Genomic DNA, 27,505 nt, shown 5'->3' with positions numbered 1-27,505 from the left:
ATCCAGGCCATGCTCAGCAGATCCAGCTCAGTGCTAACCCTACCAAACCTGGGCTAGTCCTACACAAACCTGTCTGATACCTGTGTTCCCTCTCGTGCTTCTTGGCAAATGGTGCAGTAATGAGTTAACGGTGTACAACGCTAATCTCTTAACTTGTGCTCCAGAAAGTACAAAGGTGGCTAAACAATTTCTATACCAAGGTAGGAAGCAGGATAGCTGTGTTCCTGTGCACTTAGTTTGAACTGGTAAGTTCAACCAGACCTAAGCTGATTTCAGGTGTGCCAGCATCTATGGTAAATTCATCCCATAGTTTGGATTAACTGCTCTGGGACAACAGAGAGTTGGCAGTAACTTGCTTTAATTAATACATATGAGTTTTCTTATGTTCAGTTTGCCTAAATTCAACTTTTATTAGTGCTTACCTACTCCCCAGGAAATTCCCCATTTAAGACCGTTCAGTGTCTTTAAATGAAAAAAAAAAAGGAGTTTCTCTTAAGGTTACATATTTTTATAGCAGATTCATTTCTGTACCAAGTATTTCCAATAATCCCTTTTCTAGAGTTACCTCTGCTGCTTCCAAACTACATAACTCTTTTCATTAACATTTAAGTTTTCCTGAGGCCTCAGTCTTGCAAGTATACCAAACCTCCAGCCTCTCAGCTCTTGCTTTGCATTTCTACCATGTGATATTCCTACATTCTTAACACTCTTCTTGTTACACAGACCAACACATACCTGATTAAATGGGGGACGAGGCCCATCACCCAACAGAGGCGTTTTCTGCTGCTGGAAAGGCAGAGGGCCCTGGGAAGGGTGTGGCCCCCTTGAAGGGTTCGGTTGTCCCTGAGGTCCTTGCATGTTTCCTTGAGGCCCTACTAAAGAGCCTTGTGGAGGTCCCTGCTGGCCTTGTGGACCTGGTGGCCCACGCAATTCTTGTGGCGGTCCTAACATTGTACCTTGAGGCGGGGGTCCCTGGAGGCCCCTCATCTCCTGGGGACCATGTCCTAGTAAACCACTTTGCATATGAGGACCTCTCATTTCTTGCGGATGACCCATCATCATCCCTTGTGGAGTAGGTCCCTGGTTATCTCTGGGTCCTGGTGGACCCTGCATCCCTCTTGGATTAAGTCCCATCAAAGGCCCTTGAGATATAGGGCCCTGCATCCCTTGAGATCCTGGAGCTCCTTGCATGCCATGAGGAAGAGGTCCTTGCATTCCTCGGGGACCAGGTGGCCCCTGCATTCCTTGACCACCAGGGGGACCTTGAGGACCCAAGTGACCTTGTGGGCCAGGTGGTCCCTGCGGTCCTAAATGAGTCTGAGACCCAGGTAGACCCTGTGGTCCTAAGTGGCCTTGTGGGCCAGCGTTACCCTGTGGACCTGGAGGCCCCATTGGCCCATGAGGGCCAGGATGTCTCTGCATTCCTTGATGTCCATGTAAATCCTGAGGCCGTGGCATTCCTTGTGGAGGCCCTTGGGGTCCTGGAGGTCCCTGTGGTCCCATGAACCCTTGTGGACCTGCAGCTCCTTGGTGTAATGGAGGACCTTGAGGTCCCATTTGTCCTTGGGGTCCCGGAGGTCTGAACTGTCCTTGTGGACCAGGAGGTCCCATCTGAGGCATATTCATTGGCATCTGCTGAGGTGGAAGAGGCTGCTGAAATCCTTGAGGCATCTGTGACATTGGGCCTTGCCCTGGAAAAGGCTGGGGTCCATGAAGAGAGCCTCCTGGAGGTGGCGGCTGCACTTGCTCAGCTTGCTTTTGTGCAAGCCTCTCAATCTTCAATTGCTGTCCAAAAAAGAGACCCAGAAAATCAACTAAGCACAGAAGTATATGTAACAACTAAAAACCAGAAGCAATCATCTCATTTCTCAGGAGTTTAAAAAGATGTAGTGCTTTTCTCTTAATTAACAGAAATACAACTAAAGAGATCCATAGATGAATATTAGTTAACTGAAATGTGGGGGCCTCCCTGAAGGTTTCATAGCATCAGGCATTAAGTCCAATATCCTGTTCAATTAGATGTTTTTTTGAAAAAAGGTGTAAACAGTACTGCAAAAGCAAGCTATGCATTTTAGTGTTGAGGTCCAAACAGATCACAGAGTACTGAAACAAATTTGCTAATAATTGTCTTTACATACATACCTCTAAGAGTTGTGGGTTTGTGTACTGAAGTGCTGCCATTTCCTGTTCAATCTCCGCCTGTGTCTTCTTTTTCTCCTCCAGCTTAATATCTTCCTTTCTATCATTCAGTGGCTCAGGTGGGGGAGGCAAAGGAACTTTATTCTGCATCCATGCCTATAAAGAACAGTAAACACAAGATTAATTCTGTGGAACAACAGGTATGCAATATATTGCTGCATTGGGAAAGGATATGCTGGAACACTTTGTAGTATGGATATTCAGAAGCTAAAAACAATGCTGAATAAAACTTCCATATCTTATAACATCCTATTTTCCAGGTACAGATACAAGATATAAGGGATTTAACCAAATATTTTATGCTTAAATAGTAATTAAACTAACTGCTGTGGTCAATTATTTTGCACTGGGCGTTGATATCAGAGAGCTGATACTGGAAAAATCCAAAACGTTTCAACAGCCACACGCTTTTTGAAGTTGGGAAAATAATAAGTTGTTTTCCTGTTCACCATGTATCAGGTACTCACCTGCTGAAACTGTGCTGGTATTGGTTTTGCATAGGGCACTTTTTTCTGTGGCACCTTCTTTTGGTCCTTTTGCATTACTTCCTCCATTCCCCAATCCAGTCCTGGGATTGTCATTTCAATATCATTGGACTCATCTTTCCCTTTAGCACCAGGGAGACAAACAGTCAGAGCAAAGCAGGTTTACAGAGAAATCCTGTTACTCTCTTTACAGATTATTTAGCAAGAGAGACCACGAGGTTTTCAACTCTTCCTTCTTTACATGGAAAATACGCACAATACAGAATTTTAGGAAAAAGTATCTGTGCTACCAAAATATATGAAAGGAATGAAAGATAGAGTCACACAGTGGATGGCTCAGGAAAATGCTTCCCCATAGCTACTACTTACCCATCTGCTCTTGCTCCATGGCTATTTTCAATTGTTCAGGTATTCCCATCCCAGGAATAACTGCTAGGCTGTTGGGTTCCAGATCATCTAGAGAAAAACAATAAATATTTATACTTGGAACATTTTTCTTTACATTATCATTTTATCCCTTTGGATTCTCACGTGCTTTTACCATTGGTATCATTACATATTTCGCAACTGGTGGGTCACTTTTTAATTCCATACACGAATTACAGGATATTAAAAGAACTGCAAACTCAGATTCCTAAATAGGCCCCTAAAGGTCAGAAACTATGGCCTTTCAGGAAAGTTACATTTAGGGTAGAAGCTCAGAAAAGGAAGTAACAACCCATATGCATCCCCATTTTTGTTATAACAAATCTATGTATTTTAAAACTTAAATTGGATTAAAGTGCTGCATTTTAATTAACATTCCCAAACACAAAAGAGCAAAGAATCAAAAATCTGAAGAAAGAGATGCAACCCGAGAGATGAAAAGGTTGCTGAGGCATGCCATAGAGCTGGGCAACCCTGAACAGCCTAAAATTACCAAGATAAATCCTTAAGAGGAGGGTAAACTTTTACGATTTTAGTCAAGTTCAAGAATTTGAAAGATTTTCGTGCTGTAGTTCAGGACTGTAGGAAGTCTTGAAGTCACATGAAGTTTTCAGGAAGAAAAGTAAACTGGAGATTTTGCCAGAGGGAGAGCCAAACCTCCTTCCTGTTATTGACAGAGCAGGTCTTACCTCCCGGAGCTGCAGAAACAAAAGAAAACTCATTGTTGGAATGGTGATTGCTGATAACATGGAGTGTAAAATCATCCTCATAAAAAAATATCTTTGTCTAGGTAGTCACCAGTGCTATAATACTGTTTCATCGTCTTACCCAGAAACTGCACTCTAGTGTCAGCTAATGACCTAGGCTTATTCCTGACCCCAACCCCCTTTCTTCCATATTGAGGGAAATTGCCTTACCATATTCCACACCATCCTCTGACATCCCAGGCAGCAGATTCAAGTTGTAACGATCTCGCATTTTATCTCCAGGCCGATTTCTAGTCCAAAACTTGCTGTCAAAAGGAAGTTATATGATCTCAAGAAAGGGTCAAGAGTATTAACTACTTTTAATCTAATTAGTTCTTTACTTTTTAGCATGCTATCTTGATTATATAACTCTTACTAAATCAAGTTCAGTGCTAGATCTGAACATTAGGTGCAAGGTTCAAACCAAAAATAAAAACCCAACAATTATCATCTTGAATTACATAGTTACAATTGGGAAGATACTGCAAAGTTTAAGGGGTATAAGTACAAGGCATCAACATCAGATCCTGAACAGATGTATTTCTAGTCCATCCCAAAAACTTCTTGCTCAATTCAAATATATTCTTCATACACAACTAAACTTGTCAATACACACATCCACACACAAAAATTTACTCCGTTTATAAAATGCTCCATGTTTACAGCATGTTCAACCTAAAAGCACAACCTATATGCCTCCAAACATGTTTGCAATGTGAAAAGACAGACATGACCAGCAGATGATCTGTGGGAAAAAATGCTGTGGAGATAAGAATATTTCTTCAGAAAGAAACTACAACAATTCTTTTTAAAGAATTTCTTCAGATTTCAAAGCTCATACAAACCCAAAATCCTAGTATTTTTTAAGGCTTCCTTAGATGAAGGACAAGAAGTTAGACTCTACCTTTCAATGTAAAATGTCAGTGCCTTCCCATTTCAATAAGTTTGTCTCTCTGCTTTGCCCATTGGTTGTGTATCAGAATCATCCCAATCTATTCTTTGTTCACTGATGCCATTTCTAGTTTCTACATGTACGTACATTCCCATAGATCTTTTCTTTAAATACTTGAAAATACCTGGTGTGATCATTTGAGCCTGAACAGAGAATGTGTCCAAGGGGATGCCACGCCAGACTCCAGATCATTCCCTCATGGGCCATTTCCATTCCACCAACCTCCTTCTCAACCCTGATGCATCCAAAAAAAAAAAAACAAAAAAAAAACCCCACCAGTCATCACACAGGTGAATATCTGCTGCAGATACAATACAAAACTTCTGCTATTCAGTTGTTCCTCTTCTCTATCCCATATTTTGCTAAACATAAGCCTCTGTTATTTTTCTGTTGGGCAAATTGATTGTTCCCAGTTGTTTTTAATAGGGAATTCAGTAATGTAGGGATTTTTAACTGCACATTTAGAAACAAAATAATTACAACATCTCAGAACAAGCTCTAAGAAATCAGGAGTTTCAACCATTCATCACCCTCTCAAAAAAAGCCTATTTTCTGTGCAAGCAACTGTATCCTTTAAAATGCATCTGCACAGGAAAACTTCTTCATAAATGAAGCATATTCACAAACTTCCTCAGGTATAGAGAAAAACTATACCATAAACATGCATGTTAAATATAGATTCAAAGGTGAAAAGTATATTTTATGTTTAGTATAATAGCTTGCACATCTGACGAACATCTTTCCAATATGCTGATGAAAATGCCACATACCCAACATGCCAGAACAACAAAGAGCCATCAGATCCTCCACTGGCGAACAGCCCTTCATGAACAGGATGCCAGGCCACAGCTGAAATACAAAGTAAGCCACAATCAGAAAGTATAATGCCAGGATTTCTAATGAATGAAAATCAGGATCTCAAAAACTTTAATTTTTAATCCAAACTTATTAATAAAAATCCACATAATATAACAAATTCTGACCTGTAGCCTCCTTCTTATGACCCCTGAAGACCTGAAGTTCTTCTTTCAGATTACGAATGTCAAAGAGCTTACAGAGATGGTCACGAGAAGCTGTTAGCAGCCAGTTGCCATTCAGATTCAGTTTCACCTCCATCACTGTGTTTTTATGAGCATGTCTGCAAGCAGAGAAAGACAGACTGTTTGTCCAGATACTGATTTCTCAGACACAAATAAAAATGTGGTAATTTACCAGTCCCAAATATTCAGGTCAATTACAAAGTAGTTCAGGCTACTAAACCAGAATACTGTGGCTTTCTGTGCAAAGGCCCTATGCTGCAATCCTGTTCTTTTGTACTTCAGAGCAACTGGTAGTGCTCATTGAGACAATATTCAGTTACTGTGCATGTTTCTACTGCAGCATAAGAAATTTTTCATCAGCCAGATGAAACACCTCATTTGTGTTTCCATATCTCAATTCTGTTTTCCAGATGAGAACTGTGTGACTAGGAGGTCTATGGAGAAGGACAAAGTAAATTTAAATAAGGAATATTAAAGTCACAATTTTCCAAGTACAGACTTGACTTCTTCTAACCTCTAGATTTTCTGGCACAGCTAAAGCACTAGCTTTATATTTGAAGCAATTGTGTATAGCTGAAAAGATGTGAGGCAAAAAGCTAAGAAGAGAATTGAAAAAAATATTTTATAAAGTTAGTTTATATTTGAGAAAATCAAAGTCTGTGGGCAAGAACTTACAGTGTGGCAAGGCTCTGGCCAGTCTTTGGATCCCAGAACTTGATGGGCTGTTGGCTATCTTTACTTCCCGATACAACTAATCCCTTTGTTGGATGCCAGTCAACACATTTCACATCTGCTCCATGTCCTGTTAACAAGATAAAAATTGTTCATTTTGAGATTTCACAGACACTGAAAAGACACTGAAAAATAAAGGGTGCACACCTCATAACTGTAATGTAAAACTGAATGAAAAACATCACAGAGCACAAGTCACAAAACAAAATCAAACTAAATAAAAACTCTTCTGAGTTATTTAGGTTACATTCCTTCCCACTAATCACTGGAGGCATCTTCTCCTCAGATTACGCCCTCAAACCAAGCTCACTTCACCAACATAAAAATTCTCTAAAAAGTTTCTGCTCAAGCTGGTACTTTTCTTTAGGCTTTAGCCCTATACTATTACACAATATTTTAAACATAACACTCATGAAGCGTTTGTAATGGAGGTGGTAAGGGAAAATAACACTGTGACACTTCACTTGCTGTGAAATATTGTAGAAATGAAAGGCAAATACATATTTGTTCCTATCCTATCAGTACTACCCTTTTGCTGTCCTGTCAGAAAATAAGCAAAGAACTTAAATTACAGATCTGAAAACTAAATTAGCATATGATGAAAAGAAATATTATGAGATGTAACCTCTTATCAGGTCAGAGGGATCCAGGTTTTTCTAATGCTAATACCATTTCATTTTAAACAGATTGACTGACCTTGACAGAGAATCAGTACTGCTCAGATGATCTAAAATCTGTCAAGAAGAAATGCCTGTTCCTGCTACACAACAAAATGAGGTTTCTGAGCTGAACTATAGGGATTTAGAGAAGAAATAACAAATGATAATTTCCTTCTCCAATCTCTCTCCATGCCAGCCCACTTTAAGGGAAAGCCAACAGTAATAGTCAATGCCAGAAAATGAGGCAGCATGCAGTAACTAAAGAAAAAAGCAAGATGAGAAAGGAAGGGCTGTCTGCAACATAAAGGCACTGAAGTTATAAAATGGTATGGAAGAATGGTAGCATGTTCCATGAAAGACAAAGGGCTCCCATCACAGTCAGACAGCTCCCACAAGTACTGCTTTGCTACATGGTGGAACACGTAACTTGAAGCAGCACAAGCTGTCTTAATATAGATCTCAATTCAACACAACATTAAAAATTAACATCAGTTGAAATTCTCCTGAGGCCACAGAAAAATCAAATTAGAATAAGCAATATACTTCTATCTTAAAATAAAAGCAAAATGTTAACACATAGAGTACTCCCTCCATCAAATGAGTGCAACTTTCCTCCTCTCCGGAGGAAAGAACAGACAGGGAAGAGATTCTTGACCCAAGAAGAAATGAACACCAGCTTTGGTAAGTATATGGGGAACAACTTTAAGGATTGATTGATGATACGGATGAAGGAACCCAACTTTCCTCCCCCAGCCATAGCAGGCAGAATTGCCCTTGGAATATGCAGGGTCTCAGGGAAGAGCAGGATCCTCAAGTTGCAAAGACTATAAATGTGCTCACAAGCAACCGCTCTGGTGGTCTGTCTTACCAACAGAAGGGCACTTTGAGATGTATTGGTTCCCTTCTCTGGGTCTTCTGATGTAGACAGAAGTGAAAGGCACTGTCTGGATTTGCTCTAAATCTCTGTCTCTCAACTAAAACATGAAGCTGAACGCTGAGCAAACCTTGCTTATTTGGGAGGAATGATTTGGCCAGTAGTAAGAGAGAAAGCACTCTTCCTCCATAGTGGAAGGCAATTCATGCTTGCAGATTTTTAGCTGATGATATTCTGTAGGTACTTGCTATCCTGCAGCCCCCAGTGAAAGACAGGGAATTTTAATTCAAGGGCAACAACAGGCCCTTATAGAGAAACATTCCATTACAGTTAATAACTGGTCAAACCATATGAAAATGTGTTCAGACTAGAATATTTGAGTACTATCATAAATATGAAAAAAACAAAGCCCAGCAAAACCATAAAAAAACCTACCCACATGGACTGGAATTACATTGGCCTTGCTTCTCCTGAAATAAAGACTTAGTAACGGAAGAGCGCTGAGAGACAAAGGGCTACTCTGTTTAGTTGGTAAGATTGCATCCGGAAAATGAGTTATGCTGCTGAAAGGCCATCTCTGGATGACAGCTCATTCTGTGCAAGGCCTGATTGAGGCTTTTCTTTCGAGACCTACCCTGAGTTAAACCAGCCCAAATATGTACCCTGAGGGAAAAAAGGCTAAGAGTGGGCAATCCAGTTCAAGTTCAGAGCCACACTCTTAAACAGAGCGACCGAAGCACCCATCCTCTAAAAGTCTTCAAAAGGGAGCGACAGTGACAGGACAGCACTGGACTGATGGGCTTCTCAGAAGCCAGGTTTGATAGTCACTACCCACTAGCCCCAGACCACAAAGCTGAAAGGTCATAAAAGATGCCAGGAGACTCAGAACTTGTAACCAGAGCAGATAAATCATTAGGTGCTTATCAGCAGGCTTTTGACCATTATCAGCACATGAAAATTGACCACAGGGATCAGAAGAAACTTATCATATTTAAAAACATAACCATTATAAAGATAGATAGCTGTCATTTCCTGCAGAAAGCAATCTTTCAACGGGTGTGCTCTGGACTATGGCAATAGTGGGGGAAAACTGGGACCCTCCTTTGTAATCTGATCAAAATGATCTATCCTGCCCTCAAGAGAGGCATCTCGGACAAAATTCTGCACTAAATAGGATCATCATATATACTTAGCTATAGGTTCCTAATGCAATGAAGCTTTCTTGAGAGAAAAGAAATTCTTTCCTACAACAAATGCGATTTAAATAAACTATTCCCAAGGGACAAACTAACTCAGACGAATTACACGAGATAACTGAACAGCATCACCTAATCAGACCTTCTTTAATTTCTTTTTTTCTCTTTTTTAATTGGAGCAATTGACACTCTATATTGCTTTTCCTTCTTTCTGCTGATAGATGTACATACTACTATCGGTAATAAGACAGATGATGCAGAAAATACATTTTAAATAAAACTCCAGAGAAAAAGAAGCCTGGTAGATTTTACTTTGTAGTTTTCAGTTCTTGGCTAGGACCTGGGAATCGGACTCTCCTCTGGTACAGAACCCCTGTCACCAAGCACCTCACTCAGAAAACCTTAATTCATGCAAATATCTGTAGTTTACATTCCTTATTTGCTGACTCTAAATAACTTTTGCTCAGTAACTTCAACAGTCACACATATGTCTCTGTGACCTAGGACACCCAGGATGGGAATTCCTCTCTGAACAATGCTTGCACCCTTTCTGCCTCCTGAGCCCCTGTCTGTAAGAGGCATAGACGTTTTATTATTTCCCTATCTTGTAGGGACGCTTTATGGATAAATGAATAGAAATGTGTGAATTGTTTAGAAGTCACAGCAATGGAAGGCCTGTAAAACAAACTGAAATGAAAGACTGAAGATAAAGATTTTTTTATAAACTGAACTAGTTTAAAATCATGAGTTAAGTGTGAGCATAAAACAATATACTAAGGCCGGTCAGTTTTACTTACTACAACTTTTCTAACCTTTAAAAAAAGTCTGCAGAAAAAATAAATTAAAAACAAGCATATGTAGATTCTTTAAAAAGTTCAGATACAAAAGTATTTCTCTAATAATACTTTTCATATGCATAATAAATTTTTGAACTGAGTGACTGTAGTCACAACCCCGTTAATTACAATACTGAATGTTAATACTTCTAGCCAACTTATTTGAAGGGTTGTTCTTTAAAAGACACTGAATAGCAATACTGGCTGGTGAAATGCATAACAGGCTATAACAAGATTATGTGTAATAGTGTTTGATCAAATCCAGCATGTCACAAGTCTGGAAAAGTACACATAAATTAAGGACTTGATTTTTTTCCCTCTCACTCTAATTTCTGCATGTATGAGTTAGTGAATATAATATATGGTGTAAAAACAGTTGTTTTGGATTATTGCCTTTTTATTACAGTTTATAACATATCTATATATTTTATAATGCAACTGTGTATAAACTATCAATTATGGATATATCAGGTTTATTGCTGTAGCTACATTTTTTTTTTTATTATATCCTTTCCACAAGGAATGAGCCCCATTCTGAAGGCACATAAATTGGAAAGAGGATTTTATAAATGATATTGTGGGATTTCTAGATCCTTCTCAGCAATTATTTGGATGTATATACACATACTGAGATGACACTCTTAAGGCATCTTCTTGTACTTTTTTAACATCCACATTCCAAAGAAAATGGACATTTGTAACTACATATATATATTTTAAAGACTGAACGCAATCATTTCATGGCAACAATACTGACTGTTTCTCATTTAGAGAGAATTCTATTTGCTTGGATTTTTTTTTTAAAGACACATGGTTCTCTTATGCTGTTTTAAATGGTGAGTAGAGCTGTGTATCCTCCACTTGAACTGGTCAGACCTGAAGCCTTTTCATCACCACACAGTAATGTTCACCTTCCTGTAATCTGTATCCCCCAAATAACAGAACATCTCTCAGAAGAGCAGGCCCTTTGCAGGGGACTATTTCCAAGGGATCTGCAAGGAGACATCAGGTCTTACTACCATTCAAGCTAAGGTTCTCTACCCCCAAAAAGAGGGGTGGGGGGAGGACCTACAAGTCAAAGGTAATGGAAAACAACCATGCTAGCAGAAACATGTTCTAAGTTTTCTACATAATTCCCTTAGACTTTGTTAGTTGCTTCCAGCCTACTAGGCAAATTGGATTATTCTGCCCGTTCCATTTTTATGGAAGGCTTTTAAAACGTTATCTGACAGTTACCCATTCCCCTAGCAATTCCCTGCTTCTATGTAAAGCTCACTTAGGAAGTGGATACCTCATATGTACAAGAACCTAGGTACTGTTTTGATAACACCAATCAGCTTAACAATAAGGGTAAGAATATATTTTAATTCCAGTAATTTAGTGTTCTTTGCCCTATCACATTATGTGAACTATACTCCTCTTGAAAGCTGTCCTATGAGCTCTTTCACTTCCTATTCTCCACTCCAAGAATGAATACCACAGAAACCCTTGGTCTACAGATACACAGTATGCTTTTTCTTTTTAGCATAATGTGGGAGGTTGGTGAATAAGAAATTAAGGGAAAAGCTCCTTTCAGTCTTCAGTGGATTAAGAACAATGCCTCCCACCATACTTACAGACCTCTGTCCCATAAACTCAAGTTTTATCTTCCTTTATTTGCTCACAGTCTGTCTCTAGCTTTCTGCTAGTTTATTAAACATGGTATCTAGTGAGACTGCTAGAGTTTTAATCTAGCTACACAGAATGTCTCCTAGACCATCAGTATTCCTTTAAACCAGCAGCAGAATGGGACATAATTAAGCCTCATTTACAAATTCCACCCCCCCTTTTTTTTAAACATTTCTATTATCATAGTAAGTTTTCTTCCCAGACAAAAGCTCTTATAACAGGACAGTTTATTTTTATCATCTGTGAAATCAGATGGTTAAAAAAAAAAAAAAAAATCAGTAAACACTACTGAAACAGGCATGGGCAAACAAATGAGTTTTCCCAAGATTACCCAGAACAGGTAATCAGTCCCCTAAATGTGTTTCCATAAATTAGTTTAGAATTTGTATGTGCTAGTGGCAACTGAACTTACACCACTCAGTGATTAGTTTGGATTCTACAAAATCCTAAAACACTAGCAAAAAAAAGTTTGAACTTAATGCTAGTTGTGTGCTTGCACAGCTTGCATAACAGCAAATGCACTGCAAAGAATCATGAAAAAATTTTGTTATAGTACATGTAATTACCAGTAATGGCATGTAGTGATCTGAATTCTTTACATCTGTTGAAACTCAATGACAATGTCTTCTGTAAGGGTTTATAGCAAGGGGAAGAAATCCAGCTGGGTCCCAGTGTGTGTGGGAACTGGGTCATGCAGGGTTCAGTCTTTAATGGGACTACTCACATGTTAAACTTAAAGTGAATGTTTAAATTCTTCAGTGAATTGAAGGTAGAATGCTGAGCAACTTCCAAAGCTGAAATGCATTGCTTTGAACAGAAACAAAAATTACACAACTGAAAATATCTACTGCTTTAGATTTGTGGTGTCAGGTCTTTTTTTTTTTTTTTTAATTATTGAGTATGTTCATGCTAGAGCCTACAAACACTATAGAGATACCTTTCCTTTTAGACATATTTGCTTTTTCCTAATTCCTGAATTTATTTTTGAGCATTATCACTACCTACACCAAACCAGGTTATTTCCCGTATGTTGTAAAATATACAGAGACAAGTTTGACAGCAGGTTGTGCAACAGCACAGTAATGGAATCAGCATCTGTAACATGCAAAGAGCTGTTTAACATTCTCTTATAAGTGAGAACTATATGAAAATCAATTAAATATGCATGTTTCACAATTTCTAATCATAAGACATAGTTAAGTCATATATAGATAATTATCAGATAATTATCAACAGAAAGTTATTTTAGTATGCAAAAATATTACAAATTTTTCACTAATTTTGCTTAATCAGTGTCCAGATTTTCTAACTTACCATCACTTTTATGCACTTAATAAAAAAAAAAAAACTATGTATAACATTAAGTGCATCTCTGTCACAGAGAGTTCACCTCTGTGATGATGCTTTAAAATGCAGCATAATACTTAGTGCAATACAGCAGTCATTATTTCTAATTAAGAAGTCATCACTAATCTTAAACAGAAAGCCATCAGGAAGCTCAGAGCTAGCTCAAGAGAAATGACAGGAAAAATAGGGCAGAAAGTATAAAAGGGGAAGATACACCACATTAAAACCATCCAATACCTTCTTATTCAATATATGTATGCTAGTGCTTAGCAGTAATGGTAGCTGAATTCAAGGACAAAGGCAGGTTTTCATCACAGTGAGAGTTAAATTATTTATGAAAAGCAGACTGGATTCTACTTTGCACTTAGGCACAGTTATCTATTAAAATTCTCATGGCATATTACTTATAATTCCTTTGCAGGTATTCATCAGAGAATTAAGAGGGCTTTTTTAAATTGCAAAAGGTAGAACAACATCCTTTTTTTTTTTCTAGTTACATTTATCTGTAAAGCAGCTGGAAGTAGATGTTCTTTTCTGTTCAAAAATTAGCCAGCCTACTTTGAAAGCAGCAACACACTTGCTTTTCATTGACAGAAAATATTTATTTACAATGGTATTTACATTTAATTATATTAAAAATAAATGTTGTACAAGAAACACTAAAAATGAACAGCAATTGTAAGAAAAATTCTCATGCTTCATAACATAAACAGCTGACAGGAGCCAAAAAAACCACCACTCCCTCAAAGAGAAACTGTCCCACAATTTTCTATTGCTTGTTTTCTGGCACCTTCCTTTCAAGTATCTGGTACTAGTCACTGGATCTGAAAGAGCTTGCACTGCCCCTAATGACTGTCCACTGTCTTAAGCCATCACACAAGACTGATCTCTAGTCTAATGCGGCATGGCAATTACTACATAATGCTGTATAGAAAAGGGGAGAGTATAGCTGTGTCCAGGAATAGAACAACTGGCGGTCCTTCAGGGGAAGAAAAAGTGTGAACTTGAAAGATGAGAAATTCAATGATTTCGTCAATCATTAGGCTGCAGTTCCCATAGATTTGTGGCTTTATGTCTGGGTACAGAATCAGTTTGCTGGACAGCAAGTTTTTTTGTAAAAACAAAACAAAAAATATCCCTGAAAAGTGTGAGCTTTCATGTTAAAATGTTCTCAGTCAAGTCCTCCAAACATGAACTAAACAAGTGTTTTGGAGCCTGCTCATATCCTGTACCATCAACTTTTTTTTTTTTTTTTTTTTAAGATGAATCTGATTAGAATGTCAAATAATTTGAAGCCTCACAATGACAGTAACTATTTAACTACTGCTCAGTCAGAACATACCCTTAAATTTTATGAATTGAGAACAAAGTGGGCCATGTGTTAAAAACTGGTGCCTGAAGCTAAGCTTCTTGTAAGTGATGTAATTTTAAGATGTGCTGATCCTAGAGTAGCTTCAGTGAGGTTTTTTAAACACATACTTAAGAAACTAGGTTTTTTTCACTAATTATTGAAAATGTTGACTGGTGTGTTCACTTGCTGCCATCAAGGTGTCAAAATCCCCAGCTTTTCCACCTGCAGAATTTTGGCAAGCCATTGCCTGTTACCACACAAAGCCAGACAAAGTTCGGTATTTTTACTGAATCCTACAATAATTAATGGAAAGAAGGAATGTCAAAACCACAGTATTGATTTAGACATATTTTAAAATTAAGTTGAAGCTAATAAAGAAACTTCGGTGCATCCTAAAATTCCGCAGGGCAATTTAGTGAAAGGAGGGAAAAGGAAGGAAATCAAGGGACACACTGTTGAACTTGATACCAGCTTGCCTCAAGCTCTCTGCTCTGATTGTAATTTGTCAAGGTTGTAAGGAGGGAAAAGGAAGGAAATCAAGGGACACACTGTTGAACTTGATACCAGCTTGCCTCAAGCTCTCTGCTCTGATTGTAATTTGTCAAGGTTGTAAGTGGTAGAGTCAGAATACTTAGTTCCCAACTCAGGGAAGAGAACAAATACTTCCAGAAAAGCTAAGAGTAACCATCATTAATCATTTTCAGTACCTATTTCCTTTAACATCCTGCTGGAAGTTCATTAAAGTTCTGCTGGCGATTATGGCTATTGCAAGACAAAAGCATAGTCCAAATATCTAGTTTGGAGGTTAATCCAAGTTTCAAACCAGTGTCTGGCCACACGAACAAGACATCACTCTCAGCAAGCTGCTAAAACCTAAGAAAAAAATTTGTGCATTCCAGCAAAAGAAGTTACAAGAAGTCTTTTATATAACTTGATATACCCTTACTCCCCAATGAACCCCGAATCTTTTAATAAAAACACCCAACACAGAAGGACTACCAAGATCTTTCAGTCAACTTGATCTTCCTTCATTGGAAGAATAGGTTTCAATGTATTTTTTATGGTTAAGACGACAGGTCAGGATCCTACTTTTTTACATCCCATTGAGAGGAGAGGTACTATCAACTCTAAAAGTAATTTACTTGTCTGGTAGAGAAGAAAGACAGCCATTTCATCTGGCCAGTCACAGAACAACACCACTGGTCCAGCCAGCTTCTCACTTTAAGGGACAGCAAGTTTACAGGAAAACTGTTTTCCTTCTTGCCAACCAAAAAACCCACATAAGCTACTTTTGATCGCCAGTTTACCAATACAGAATGTCCCATAAGTATGAGTCCATTATAATTTTAAGCAAAGAAATAATGAGTTTAGGTATACAGAAGTTAAGAAAACTATTTTCTTTGGTTCTAGGGCAAATACTGCATGAGGACCTCATCTCAGTAATAACTGAACAGCAGTTGGCCCAGGGGTGGGGCAGGGGGACAACAGAGAGATTATCAAACTTTGTATAGACTCTAGGAAAAGATTTATTTGTGTCAGTCAGTAATCCAGACAATTAGCAAGTATGAGAGATCCAAGAAGGGATATGCAGATAGAGGCCATTTAACTTGCTCTTTGCATTTTACAAAGCCACCAAGACTGAGCAAACCAGGAAGCAGGTCTACTGAAGTAAACCAGTGGCAGAAAGCAGAGCACATAATATTGGCCTAAGCTACAAAGCACTACTCCTTCTATACAAAGGTGAAACTGAACAGACTGGAGAATTTTCATCTCGAGCACAAGGGACCAGTTTTCAAGCAACTGAAATATGAAAGGGCTGTAAGTTATGAGAACAAACATACACAATGAACAGAGTACCATGAACTAAAACAGAAAAAACCCCAGCATGTAATATACAGTGACCTACAAACATATCTAATCCAGTGGCGGTCTCGGGGCTAATGAGAAGAAACACAGCAAAATTAAAAAAAAAAATCAGTACAAAAATGTAATTAAAATGCAGGAGCAAACCAGAAACATAACAGAGGTAATACCTTCCACTGAAATTTCAATCAAGCAGCAAAGAAAAGCTGAGATCAGGCGAGAGACAGAAACAAGGAATGTTTTATCACAGTCTTACTTCAAATTTCTGCACCATCAGTGCTCTTATTTCCTCTTATTTTTCTGTGCTTTCCTATATCACCACCACCACACCTGTGGACTCAGTCCTCTTTCCTGCCACCTATTAGTTTTGAAATTTAAGAAAATCTTTTCCTCTTTCAGATTTAAAGATAATACTGAAGTCCCTATTTAAGTAGAGGAACCCAAATACTTTCTATTTCTTTTTCAATTGTAAGAAGAGGTCCCCTATTAAGCAACTGTTTTGTAGAGTGTGGCTGTATAAATATCTATGAAGCTCTCTAAAATACCATGCATCCCCATGTATAATTTTAAATTCCACAAGCACATGAATGGATCAAATAGTAAAGCTCTTCACATGTGATCGAACAGAGAGACAGGGAAAAAGGTGGTGTTGAAAACTTACCAGGGATTTTGTGCGATAAAACCTAACAAAGAAAGGGAGAGATGTCAACAGGAAGAAATGGGATAAAACAATCCAAAGAGTACTTAACTCAGATATATCAAAACTAGAGGAAAAAAATATGGAGAACATGTGAAAGACAACATACATGGTTATGAGAAGAAGAAAGGCAAAAGGGCCCATCACCAGTTTAAGTGGGATTCCAAACAAAAAGTGCTGGTAACAATTAATGGAAAATGCTGTTCTCGGATTCATTTACTACTGTCACAAGTGAACGTGAACAAAACATTTGATTTAAAGTGCGGGGAAAAAAATACTATTTCTTCTTAATGTAAAAAAAATACGCATGAAACAGGTTTCCTATGAGAACATATAAAGGGACTGTTCTTTCAAGATGAGAATAGAGGATACAAGAATTAAACAAACCCCACCACACCATATTACAGATAGATTGAATACTTCTTTGAACACTGTGTTTCTTGAAATGACTACCTGCTAAATTTTTTCACTGCTGACTTCAAAGGAATAAAAACATCAGAAGAGATATGAATATTTAAGCATGGTGTTTCCCTCTGTGATGCAGTCTGTGACTGAATTTGTATTTGAATCTACAGGTACAGGCATGCAGCAGCATGTTACAAATTTACAAAATAAGCATAAAGGAATGATGTGGAGGTTTGCAGAAAAGTATCCGAAGAGAACATTGCAATTAAGCGGAACTTTAATGGAAAAAAATGTTGATTAGAACAGGAAAATTTTCTCCCTAGAAGCAGAAAAATCTTCAATTCAAATGCCACATCTACACCTGGAGCAAATAGCTCCTGGATGTTACTGCATACCCCTCCATGTTAGCACCAGAAACATTGTCTAATATTTCAAAATGAAAATTTTCCAATATTCCAATTAAAGGATTGACAGAAACTTTGTTAGTCAAAAACTTTGCACTCCCAGGGAAAAAGAAGTTACTCTGAAATACTTTTTGAACTCTACAATAAAGTTTTAAAAAAGCTTTAAAAAAGTTTATACAAAATTCTACAAATACATGAAGCCAAAATTCTAGAAAATACATAAAAAGCCAAATGACATGGACAAAAGAATCCAAGATAGAGAATGTCCATCTATTCGTAAGTGCAGCCATAGCAGAAAGAACAATTCAGACCATCTCCTCAGCAATGCTGACAAAAACTTTTAAATTTTTCTGAAACAATGATCTTGCCTGCAGTACTTTAACTCAAGTCTTCTTTCTTACAATACTAGCACAGAAGCAGTAATATTAACACTACAGATTTTAATTATTACTATTCTGGAAATAAAAGCTGAAAATATAAACAAGTTATCTACAGGACTTTTTTTTTCCTGGGTTTTGGAGCATTTGTTATATGAGAACACCACCACAAAAGATACCTGCTAAACTTCAATCCTGCAAATCATCTGCAGCTGTGTAAAAAATGTGGGCTTAAACCACCAAAAGAAAATGCCAATTAGATAATCAATTTATAATAAAAGGCAAAAGAGAACAAGTGTTTACTGGGCAGATGTGATTCAGAAAGCAGCTCTTTCCTAAGGAATCTTTAGATTTCTCTCAATGCTTTCTGTAGCAGCTTTTAAAGTTTTTAATCTTACACACACCAAAAGAAAGGAAATATAAAATATCTTCCCAGTCTCAGAAATGTAGAAACCAGTACACATGATAACAATGAACTGGGTCCATATATGAAACTACAGAGACAGAAGACAGAAGCTAAAAAGCAGTGCTTTTGGGGAAAATGGCATATGTTCACAAAATAACAGGAAGAACAAAGTAAGTAGGTTAGGCACATAAATAGTGAGGGAAAAGTCATCACCAGTAAAAGGTTGCTATCCTGACCCTTGAGTGGAACTGATCTGTGCTCTTCAAATAAAACCCCTTTTACAGTGCTGTCTGTGCTGTGTAGAAATAGCTAAGCTGAGGAATGGAAAAACCACAGTATTTCTCTTCTAGGAAGTTGGACTTTAGAAATCTTCTGTAAAATAAAATTACTGATAAATTGAGTCAGTGACTGTGGGAGAGGTAGTAAAGTCTCCTCTTCACTTGCACAGATAAATCCCCATACCTAGTCTGATTCAAATACTAACAGAAGCAGAGACCAAATAAAGATGACATTCATGAAAGAGTATGGCATCGTTTCTGTTCCAGAAAAGGCTATGTAAGAGCATGCCATTGCTACTGAACCACTGAGGAAACTGAAAAAAACAGAAATATATTTGTTGGCAAAATGATGCAAGATAACAGTTCTGCCAAATTCACATTTTGATTTTTAATATTTTTGTTAATACAGCAACCCTGTATTTGGGAGCATCAAAGTGCATTTTTAACCTTAAAAAGTTAACAAAAAAAAGAGGAAGCTTTAACAGGTATAATCCCATGTCAACAGTTTATTTTCAGTGCAAGTTAAAATACAGTTATTGCTTTAGTACACAGAATACACCTTCATTAGACTAGTCTATTTTTGGAATACATATTCCCTTGTGAATTATCTGCTGTTAGAAGATACGGTTTTACAAGCGTCAATGTGTCATGAACATGATCAACTGCGACACAAGCACTACATTGGAAAAAAAGGTACAGCAGGCTGAGAAACACCTGGCTTTAAGAATAACAGATTCTTCGTCTATTGGAGACTGGGCATTAATGATTTGTACTCCATCAGCAGTATCCTAAACTCCTCAAGACGGCACATCAACGAGGCTGGTTGTGCCTTTGTATCAAGGCATCTTTCACAGAAAAAACACGAGGGCTTTTAAGTTCTTTTACATGATGTCTACAGTGTGATGCACTATGCGTGACAGATTCTATAGCAAAATAAGCAGCAAACCCCATTATTCCTGCTACCATGTACAAACAAGTAAACTTTTACAAAAGTTATAGTAGTAGTTTTTAAATAAAAGCCTGATTTATCTATCTATCTATCTATCATACAGTTTTATGAATAGTCTTTTCTGCTACTGAGTGAATGAAGAGAAACTTTTTTTTGTGAGGGACAGATTTCCTAGAAGATTAGTGCAATTTACCACCTTTCACAACCAGATAATGTATTCACACTGATTGGAACTAGAATTATCACACAACATCTGGTCAGTAGAACGTTACCTAAATCAGCAGGGTTACCGGTTGCTACCATGCAGATGTCCAGTTCGCAGTAACTAGTATCAAAGAGCCATGGACTGTAATAAACTGAAAAATTAATTCACTTTTCACTCCTAAGCTCGAGCCCTCCTTTCTGTGCAAGGATGGCAAAGGGTAGACACATCAGGAAAAATATTCTGATACTCTTCACGTCTAGCAAATGCAACATTAATTTCTAAGATTTTTAATATGGCACTACAAATTAAAAGTCAAATTAAATTCTAATTAAAATTCCCCAAATTGTTCATTTTTAAATATCACTACTAAACTATGTTTGTTAGATACTTGTGATAATTGCTGCTCTAACAAATCCTTCTATGTATTTTTCAGAAAAACCTGTCTCATGCCTATTCCGTACTTGCATTTTGACATCTTGCAAAACTTACTGAAATACCAACATTCTGTTGGAACAAAAGTTATTAATTCAGTCAATAAAATATTTTGCAATGGGTTAAAAGTAACTTCTGGTATTTCTAGTAAATAATTTCTGTGGAATAATACACCATTATTTAGAACCTTCTTTGAATTTCAGTAAAGTGCTATGGCTTGCTACATGTATCAGTGATGATATCTGACAGGACAGAGTTTTGCAGAAACTAATGCAACTTCCAACCATTGTGCAAAACAGAGAGACTTAATTGCCAGTATTTCCACATCCAGACTTACTAGGAACAGACATCCTCATGGTGAAATTGCAGACTCATACATACATAGTAAGTGCTCTTGGGGAGAAATACTGTATATTTGTTGAAGAATTCCATGATGCAGGGAAAAGAAAAATCACAAAGCGGGAGAGAAGCCCACACCATGTGAAGAAGCCTTTGAGCAAGCAGGGTTGGTTTTTTTTTTTCAGACAGGAAGCAGCAGTTACATCTCTACAGAAATGGCCAGCAAGACTGCACCTGCTATTTAAAGCCTCCACCATTCCAGTTTTACAATGTGAACACAGAAATTCTAAAGTTTAATACTAGCATTAAAATTTCTGATTGCATTTTTATAAAAGCCCTGTTTGAAACTCTCAGCAAATGCAATACATACTACAGAAATGACAAATCTAACATGCTTATGTAGGTGACTGGAATGATCTTTTTTTTTTCTCCATTCCTTTGGAAACAAAGGATATTCCTGATAAGCTGGAGACAGTGTGAAAGAGAGAACCTACCTTTGCCCAAAGATCTGCAGAATACAACTGCAGAATATAAGTCAATTCAATAGAATAAAAGAATTGTCTGAGTGAATTTAGCTTTTTACATTCCTAGTCTTAATACCATATACCTACTTGTAAGTCTCTGGAGAACAGGGACTTCCAAGAAGAGAACGGTGATCCACAGAAATCCGTATTTGTCAACATTATTGATATTCCTAATCACTAGAATTAGAAAACTAGCCAAGAGAATAATGATTTGGAGAATATATGTATTGCCAGAAGAGAAAACACCTTATACATTCATCTTAAGTAGGTGGAGTTCCTGCTAGGGAAGCAAAGAGTCATTGCTGTCTGAGGATTTAAGAGCATAAAGCAAGATCTGTAGGGAAAAGACATCTTATTATCCAACTATATCAGCTGACCTAGAACAAGCAAGTTTCTGTGTCCTTAAGACAGGTTGGCGTGGCTTTTTTTTTTTTAAAAAACAAAACCAAAACCCAACCCTTTTTTCTAACTATATCAGCTGGTCTAATTAAAAATATTATTTCTGCCTACAAATTATGCATGGATAAGAAAGAGCAGAAGGCAGACATAAAGAAAAGGCAGGATTCTTCTTGACCAGGCACAAACAGCAAGCAATAGCACACTGCACCATATCAAGCTGCAGACCTAGTCAACCTTTAGAAAATAAGAGATATCTTGCTAAAAATTTTTAGATCTTGTACTATGCTGTATGCAAGCAGGCTTGATAGCTGTCCAGGTAGTATTTTCCGTGTGCAACTGTTCCTTGCTACTGATTAATTACAATTCAGAGGGGAGAACTTTGTCTACAGATTTTGAAATGTGGTGTTATTCCTTTCTAAACTAATCTGTAGCAGAAACAACAGAACAAATCTGGCTTGGACTTTTAAAGTGCTTGAAAAGTAGCATGTTTCAAGACAAAGCAACTTTAAATTTTTTTTTTTTTAACTTTAAGGCAATTGCAGTCACAAAATTATATTTAATATTGTGCAGTCTTCTGTTAATATGCCTGAACTTGAAAATTAACTAAATAATTTGGTTTTAGACATAAAGGTCAGTCAAGACCTGGGATAGGTGCGGGCATGAACAATGAAATACCCTATGTAGACCAGCTTGTGCTTCAAAGAAAAAAACACCACATCTACTTATGGCTCCTTTGGAGAACTTAGAAACATGATCTAGAGAAATGCACCTTCAAGAACAGTAATGACAAAGCAGGTGGACAAACCTAGGCTGCTTTACTTTAAGGAGTAAAGCAGTTACCTAAATTACTTTTTTCTTTTAAAGCAAACATTTTCAATCTATTTTAATTATGCATGTACTTTAGAGCTTTACAACACTGCCTGCAAAATCTATTTCAGGACTGTATAATTTTGAAACAAACAAGGAAGCAGCAAACTAATATTAAGTCCATAAAATGGGCCACTGGGTACCATTATAAAGGCTGTGTACTTATAGAGACTGACTGAAAATACATATGCATATATAACAATTGCATATATATGTATTTCTATGTATTATAGATATCTTTTTACCTCACTGTTATTACATAATCAGAAGCTTCGGAGACGCTGACAGCATGCTATGACATCTTCCATCTTATTTACAAGAAATTTTCATTGCTTGTAGGAGGACTCTAAGCAATACTTAAACTTCAGTAATGATTAAGTCGAACAAAGTATTAATCACTACGGAATGACCAAACATTTATCATATCTGGAAAATGTTCCACAAAACATTAAGAAATCTTTCCAATCCAAATAGATAGTGTGCATTTCCTCAGGCATGTTAAAAGCTGGAGGAAAAACAAACTAAAAAAATAATGACTTTTGATACAGTCTTTTGAAGATCAGTTCCTTATGTCATATATGCTGGTGTACAGCTGAAGGTAACTAAAAATTAAATCACTATGATTTTTTGTTCCTTTGTTTCCCCTTTGGCTAAACAAGGGAATTCAGTATCATAAGATCACAGGATAAGTCAGGTCAGAAGGAACCTCAGAAGTCTCTTGTTCAACCTCTTGCTCAAAGCTATTTGGTCAGACCAGGTTGCTCATGGGTTTATCCAGTTTCATTTTGAAAACCTCCAAGGACAGAGACTGCACAGTATCTAAAATTAAGCAAAACTCTCACACTGTTCTACCACACTAGTAAGAGAACAGCTAAAAAAAAAAAAAAAAACACCAAACTGAAAATGAGACACCCCATCTCCCCAGTAAAAATGTCATTGTAAATGTGTTTTCCACTGGACTAGAGAAGGAGATAAATTAAAATATTTTCTTTTTTAGAACTTTTAACTTTACCATAATACTTATTTTTCTAATGGCAACATACCTGGAACATCAAATGAATTTGAACTCAAACTTCTGGGGATTCCCATTAAACCTGTACTTAAGTGGGAAATTACTTACCTGTGAATATCATTTATACATCAATTTGTGCTATGTATCTCCAAATATTAAAGAATCATGAAAATTCTCTTTTCAAAGGAAAATGTTTTACTTTCATCTGAAAATCTATGCCCCATCTCAGGAGAAGATTCTCCCATGGAAAGGTGGCGGGGGAATCAGCTCTTCATTGAATTGAAAGAAGATACTCAGATTTTTTTAATCTTTAAGTGTACTGATCATTTATAGCCAGGAAGAACCTCAACTTTTGATGAAAAATAGTTCTCAATGAGCATTAGGCCTTGTGTTAAGCAAGGAAGAATGCTGAAGTCTTGCTATGCAAATTCTCAATCTGAGGACAGTAAATACTTAGCAGAGCTACTCCTTCCTTAAATCTTAACACACACAGAAAAATAAAGCAGAATAGGATCATCTTGGAGAAGAAAGAAAGAAGTCAGCTATAAAGAGAAGTTCAAATGTAGAAGTATTGTATAAATATTTAGGCTTGATTTTCCCTAACATATAAGAATAGTAATAATAGACTGGATCCTGAGCTATATTTTTTCATCAGTTCATCCTACTCTTTGTTTGAGGGCTAGAATAGCTACAGTTAAGCTCCTAATTTATCAGGTGTTATGATTCTTTTTAAAGGAAGGTTTTTTAAAGGGATAAAAGTTTAAAAATATTTTAATATAAAATTTAAGATATTTTCATGCTCCATCCTTCTAAATTAAAAGGCAAAGAAAAAAGCTATTGCACATATGGGAGAAAATATGCATCTGCCAGCACACACCAGAAATCTGGGTTTGCTTTTTACTAAGAGATACTGTTTTTCCCCATTTTAAGCAGCCAAGGGAATACATTCCTCAGCTTTTTTGAATGGAAATTTTAATTTTACTCTCTGAGATCTTGGGGACTTGGAAGAAGCACCTATTCCAGTCCTGTTATAGTTAACTTTCAGTTTCTCAGGTCAGGCTCATACTTAAATAGCCATGATAAATTCCCTTTAAAAGCTTATTTTGGTAAGCAAAAAGGTACATGCACAATTTCTATGAATGGTCAAAACCAGTTAAAGATAACTTTCTGTCTTCAAAGACAATATATGCAAGATACTTGCAGTCCTTGCCTTGTCTACACCAGAAAATTACACTGAATGATACAACCACTTTATGTGGCTGTAGTTATATCTGGAATAGTTCTACCTACCTACATATCTTTATTGGAGCAAAATCAATTTATACACAATAGGACAAATATTAAGAAAATACTGCATTTTAAAAAAAGATATGTAACTAACTTGTGCTTTAAACCGTTGAACACAAGCCAGAATTTGACAGACTGTGTAAAGTATTAAAATAATGTCTTGCAGAACTAGAAATATCAGATGCTTCCACTGAGATAATAATTACAAATAGTAATCCAAACTGCCTGGGATGGAAGAAATGTTAAACTCGTAACAAGTTTCACAGACTGAGATAAAAATATTTTGAAAAGTTGTAGTTTTCTCCTATATAGCTGTATTTCTGATGCTTACAGCTGTGCTTCTTTGAAGCTAAGACATTTAACAGCCCTATCATTTTTTAATTTTCAAAAAACCCGGTAAAAATACTTTCCTCTATAAAATATGAATTTATAAAACTTCCAGGACACTTACTTTACCTGCAATACACATATATACTTTCAGCAATAAAAATCAAAATGTCTTCCCTTGAAAAGTGTTTTGTTCTCAACAAAAAGCCTTTATCTGTAAGTAGCAAAATTAAATGACAGTTTGTATTTTCACTGTGAAATGAATCTCAGTCACTTGGAAAGTTCTGGCACTGTACTTTGAAAATTAATGTTGATTACAGGTTTGCATGCTTAAGCTAATCAGCCACTTTTTGCATGCAGCATGTATGTGCCTTGATTATGTTCTCAATTGAAGCAATCCAGAGCTAGCCTTAGGTCTGAAGAGCAACTATTAGATATTTCAGTTTTAGAGCTGTTAAACTGACAAAACGGGGGGGGGGGGGGGGGGGGGGGGAGAAGCTCCACATTACTTCTTAGGGACTAATGAAAAACATAAAGGAGTTTTAATCAACTGGTAGAGACAGCTTTCTCCTAGTTACAGTAGGAATTATGGCATTTTCTCACTAAAGTAGCACTCCATACTCATCTTCCAAATGAGTACAGAATGTGTTCCTAACTCTGCTCAAACTCATCAACTTAAGTCTCTAAGAGTCATGACATAGAACATAAAATTTAAAAGAGATTAGGAGAAAAAAAAAGTGTGTGTATGTATATGGGTATTATTACACATTTTGACACACACACTTATAGTATATATACACACACTCTTGGTACATTAGATACTGTCTATTTGTGTCTGCGTGTGTCATTCAGCCTCTTCTCTTGCTGCTCCAGCAAGTGAGTTTGCCCTGATTTATCCCCTCAACGCATGGAGCATAACTTCCGTTAGTTTCCACCACCTCATTCTCATCTCCTTGCTCACACTGCCACTATCTTTTCTCAATCATTACACCAGCTATTTTTTTATTACGTTTTTTCATACTGACACAGCCTCCACACTTTCCTCCCATTTGCTATCCTTCTCATTTCCAGCCACCTTTCACCCATTTTTTTTTTTTTTCAGGATTCTTACTTATCCCGTTCTCCTGGTCTGCTATACAATCCCATTTCAGCACATTCCCCAGTTTCTCTTTTGACTCTGTGTCTTCCTGCAAACACAACATGTGATGAGCAGGACTAGCTTTCCAATGAGAACGTAAGGCCAGGCAGGTATGGAAGAGAAAAAAATACCACCATATTTTAGGGAAAGCATTTGCAAGCTATCTCCCCATCTCCCAGTGCCTGGCTGTCCATATGAACGTGTCATCTTAAGTATGAGAACTGCAGTGTTATTCATATGATAAAACTTGATGCAAAGTGTCTCACTACTAAAGCCAGAATATCACTCAGAGCTAAAAGTACTATAATAGGAAATAATTTGAGTATGCAGAATTGAAATGTTACAAAAGAAAATATCAAATGCTTTGCAATGTCTATGCTTACCTAGATGCACAATAGCTTTTGGTAGAGTAACTACAGAATACAAAAAGAGAAAAGAATAAAAAGCGTTCCATTTAATCCACACAAAAGAAAAGTGGAGTCAAGAAGCCTGCAAGGAAAGCTTCTAAGGACTGACATGGATTATTTTCATCAGGGAATTGTGGTTTTTGTTTTTGAAGACAACTACCATTTATTCTGAAATAGCATATTTCTGTAGTTACACTCTAGTAGGAAATGGTATGTCAGATGAAAGATTCCATTAAAAAAAATAATAAAAGGAAGTGCCCAATTCTGAGTATTTATCTGCATAAGATTTTATCAGAGGAGATGAGTTAGTAACATAATTTGCATTAAGACTAACTCCAGATGATTTTGTTTCTGTTGAGAACCTTTGATATGACAAATACTGGTGAGTATCTACCAGGAAGCCCCATTCTTAATGCACACAACCTGTATCCTTTTCAACAGTTACACTCGTGCTGAGAAAGGAAGACTGGTATCATCTTAGCATCAGTATTTAAATGCCTCTGTAGTTCGGGACTTTTTTCACTAGTATCAATGTAATCCACTTAAAACAGTGGTTTTCCTTCTCAACGACAATGAGCAGGGCTTGAGGACAAAGCTCACTGCTGCATCAATGGTTCTCACTTTCAGTAAAATCCTGACCACTCTGCAGAGTATCATGCGATATTATGTTTACTTCTA

The 27,505-nt window shown here is 37.1% G+C and overlaps 1 protein-coding gene across 6 annotated transcripts in view; it reads right to left on the bottom strand.

The window, feature by feature from the left end:
* WDR33 (WD repeat domain 33) overlaps nt 1-27,505 on the bottom strand; it is a 71,923-nt gene that overhangs the window by 13,308 nt on the left and 31,110 nt on the right. The window contains exons 8-17 of one of the 6 annotated variants that reach the window (XM_075507495.1): nt 6,524-6,650; nt 5,792-5,946; nt 5,579-5,657; nt 4,933-5,043; nt 4,028-4,122; nt 3,800-3,808; nt 3,054-3,140; nt 2,667-2,806; nt 2,143-2,295; nt 736-1,785 (exon numbers count right to left, since the gene is read on the bottom strand). In XM_075507495.1, coding sequence (XP_075363610.1) covers nt 736-1,785; nt 2,143-2,295; nt 2,667-2,806; nt 3,054-3,140; nt 3,800-3,808; nt 4,028-4,122; nt 4,933-5,043; nt 5,579-5,657; nt 5,792-5,946; nt 6,524-6,650 — 2,006 coding nt within the window. The other 5 variants (XM_075507490.1, XM_075507489.1, XM_075507492.1 and 2 more) reach the window with 5 other exon arrangements.

Source organism: Mycteria americana, chromosome 7, assembly GCF_035582795.1.
Source record: "Mycteria americana isolate JAX WOST 10 ecotype Jacksonville Zoo and Gardens chromosome 7, USCA_MyAme_1.0, whole genome shotgun sequence".
Taxonomy (NCBI): domain Eukaryota; kingdom Metazoa; phylum Chordata; class Aves; order Ciconiiformes; family Ciconiidae; genus Mycteria; species Mycteria americana.
Note: the sequence above shows the minus strand (reverse complement) of the source record. Positions and strands in the feature narration are given on the sequence as shown.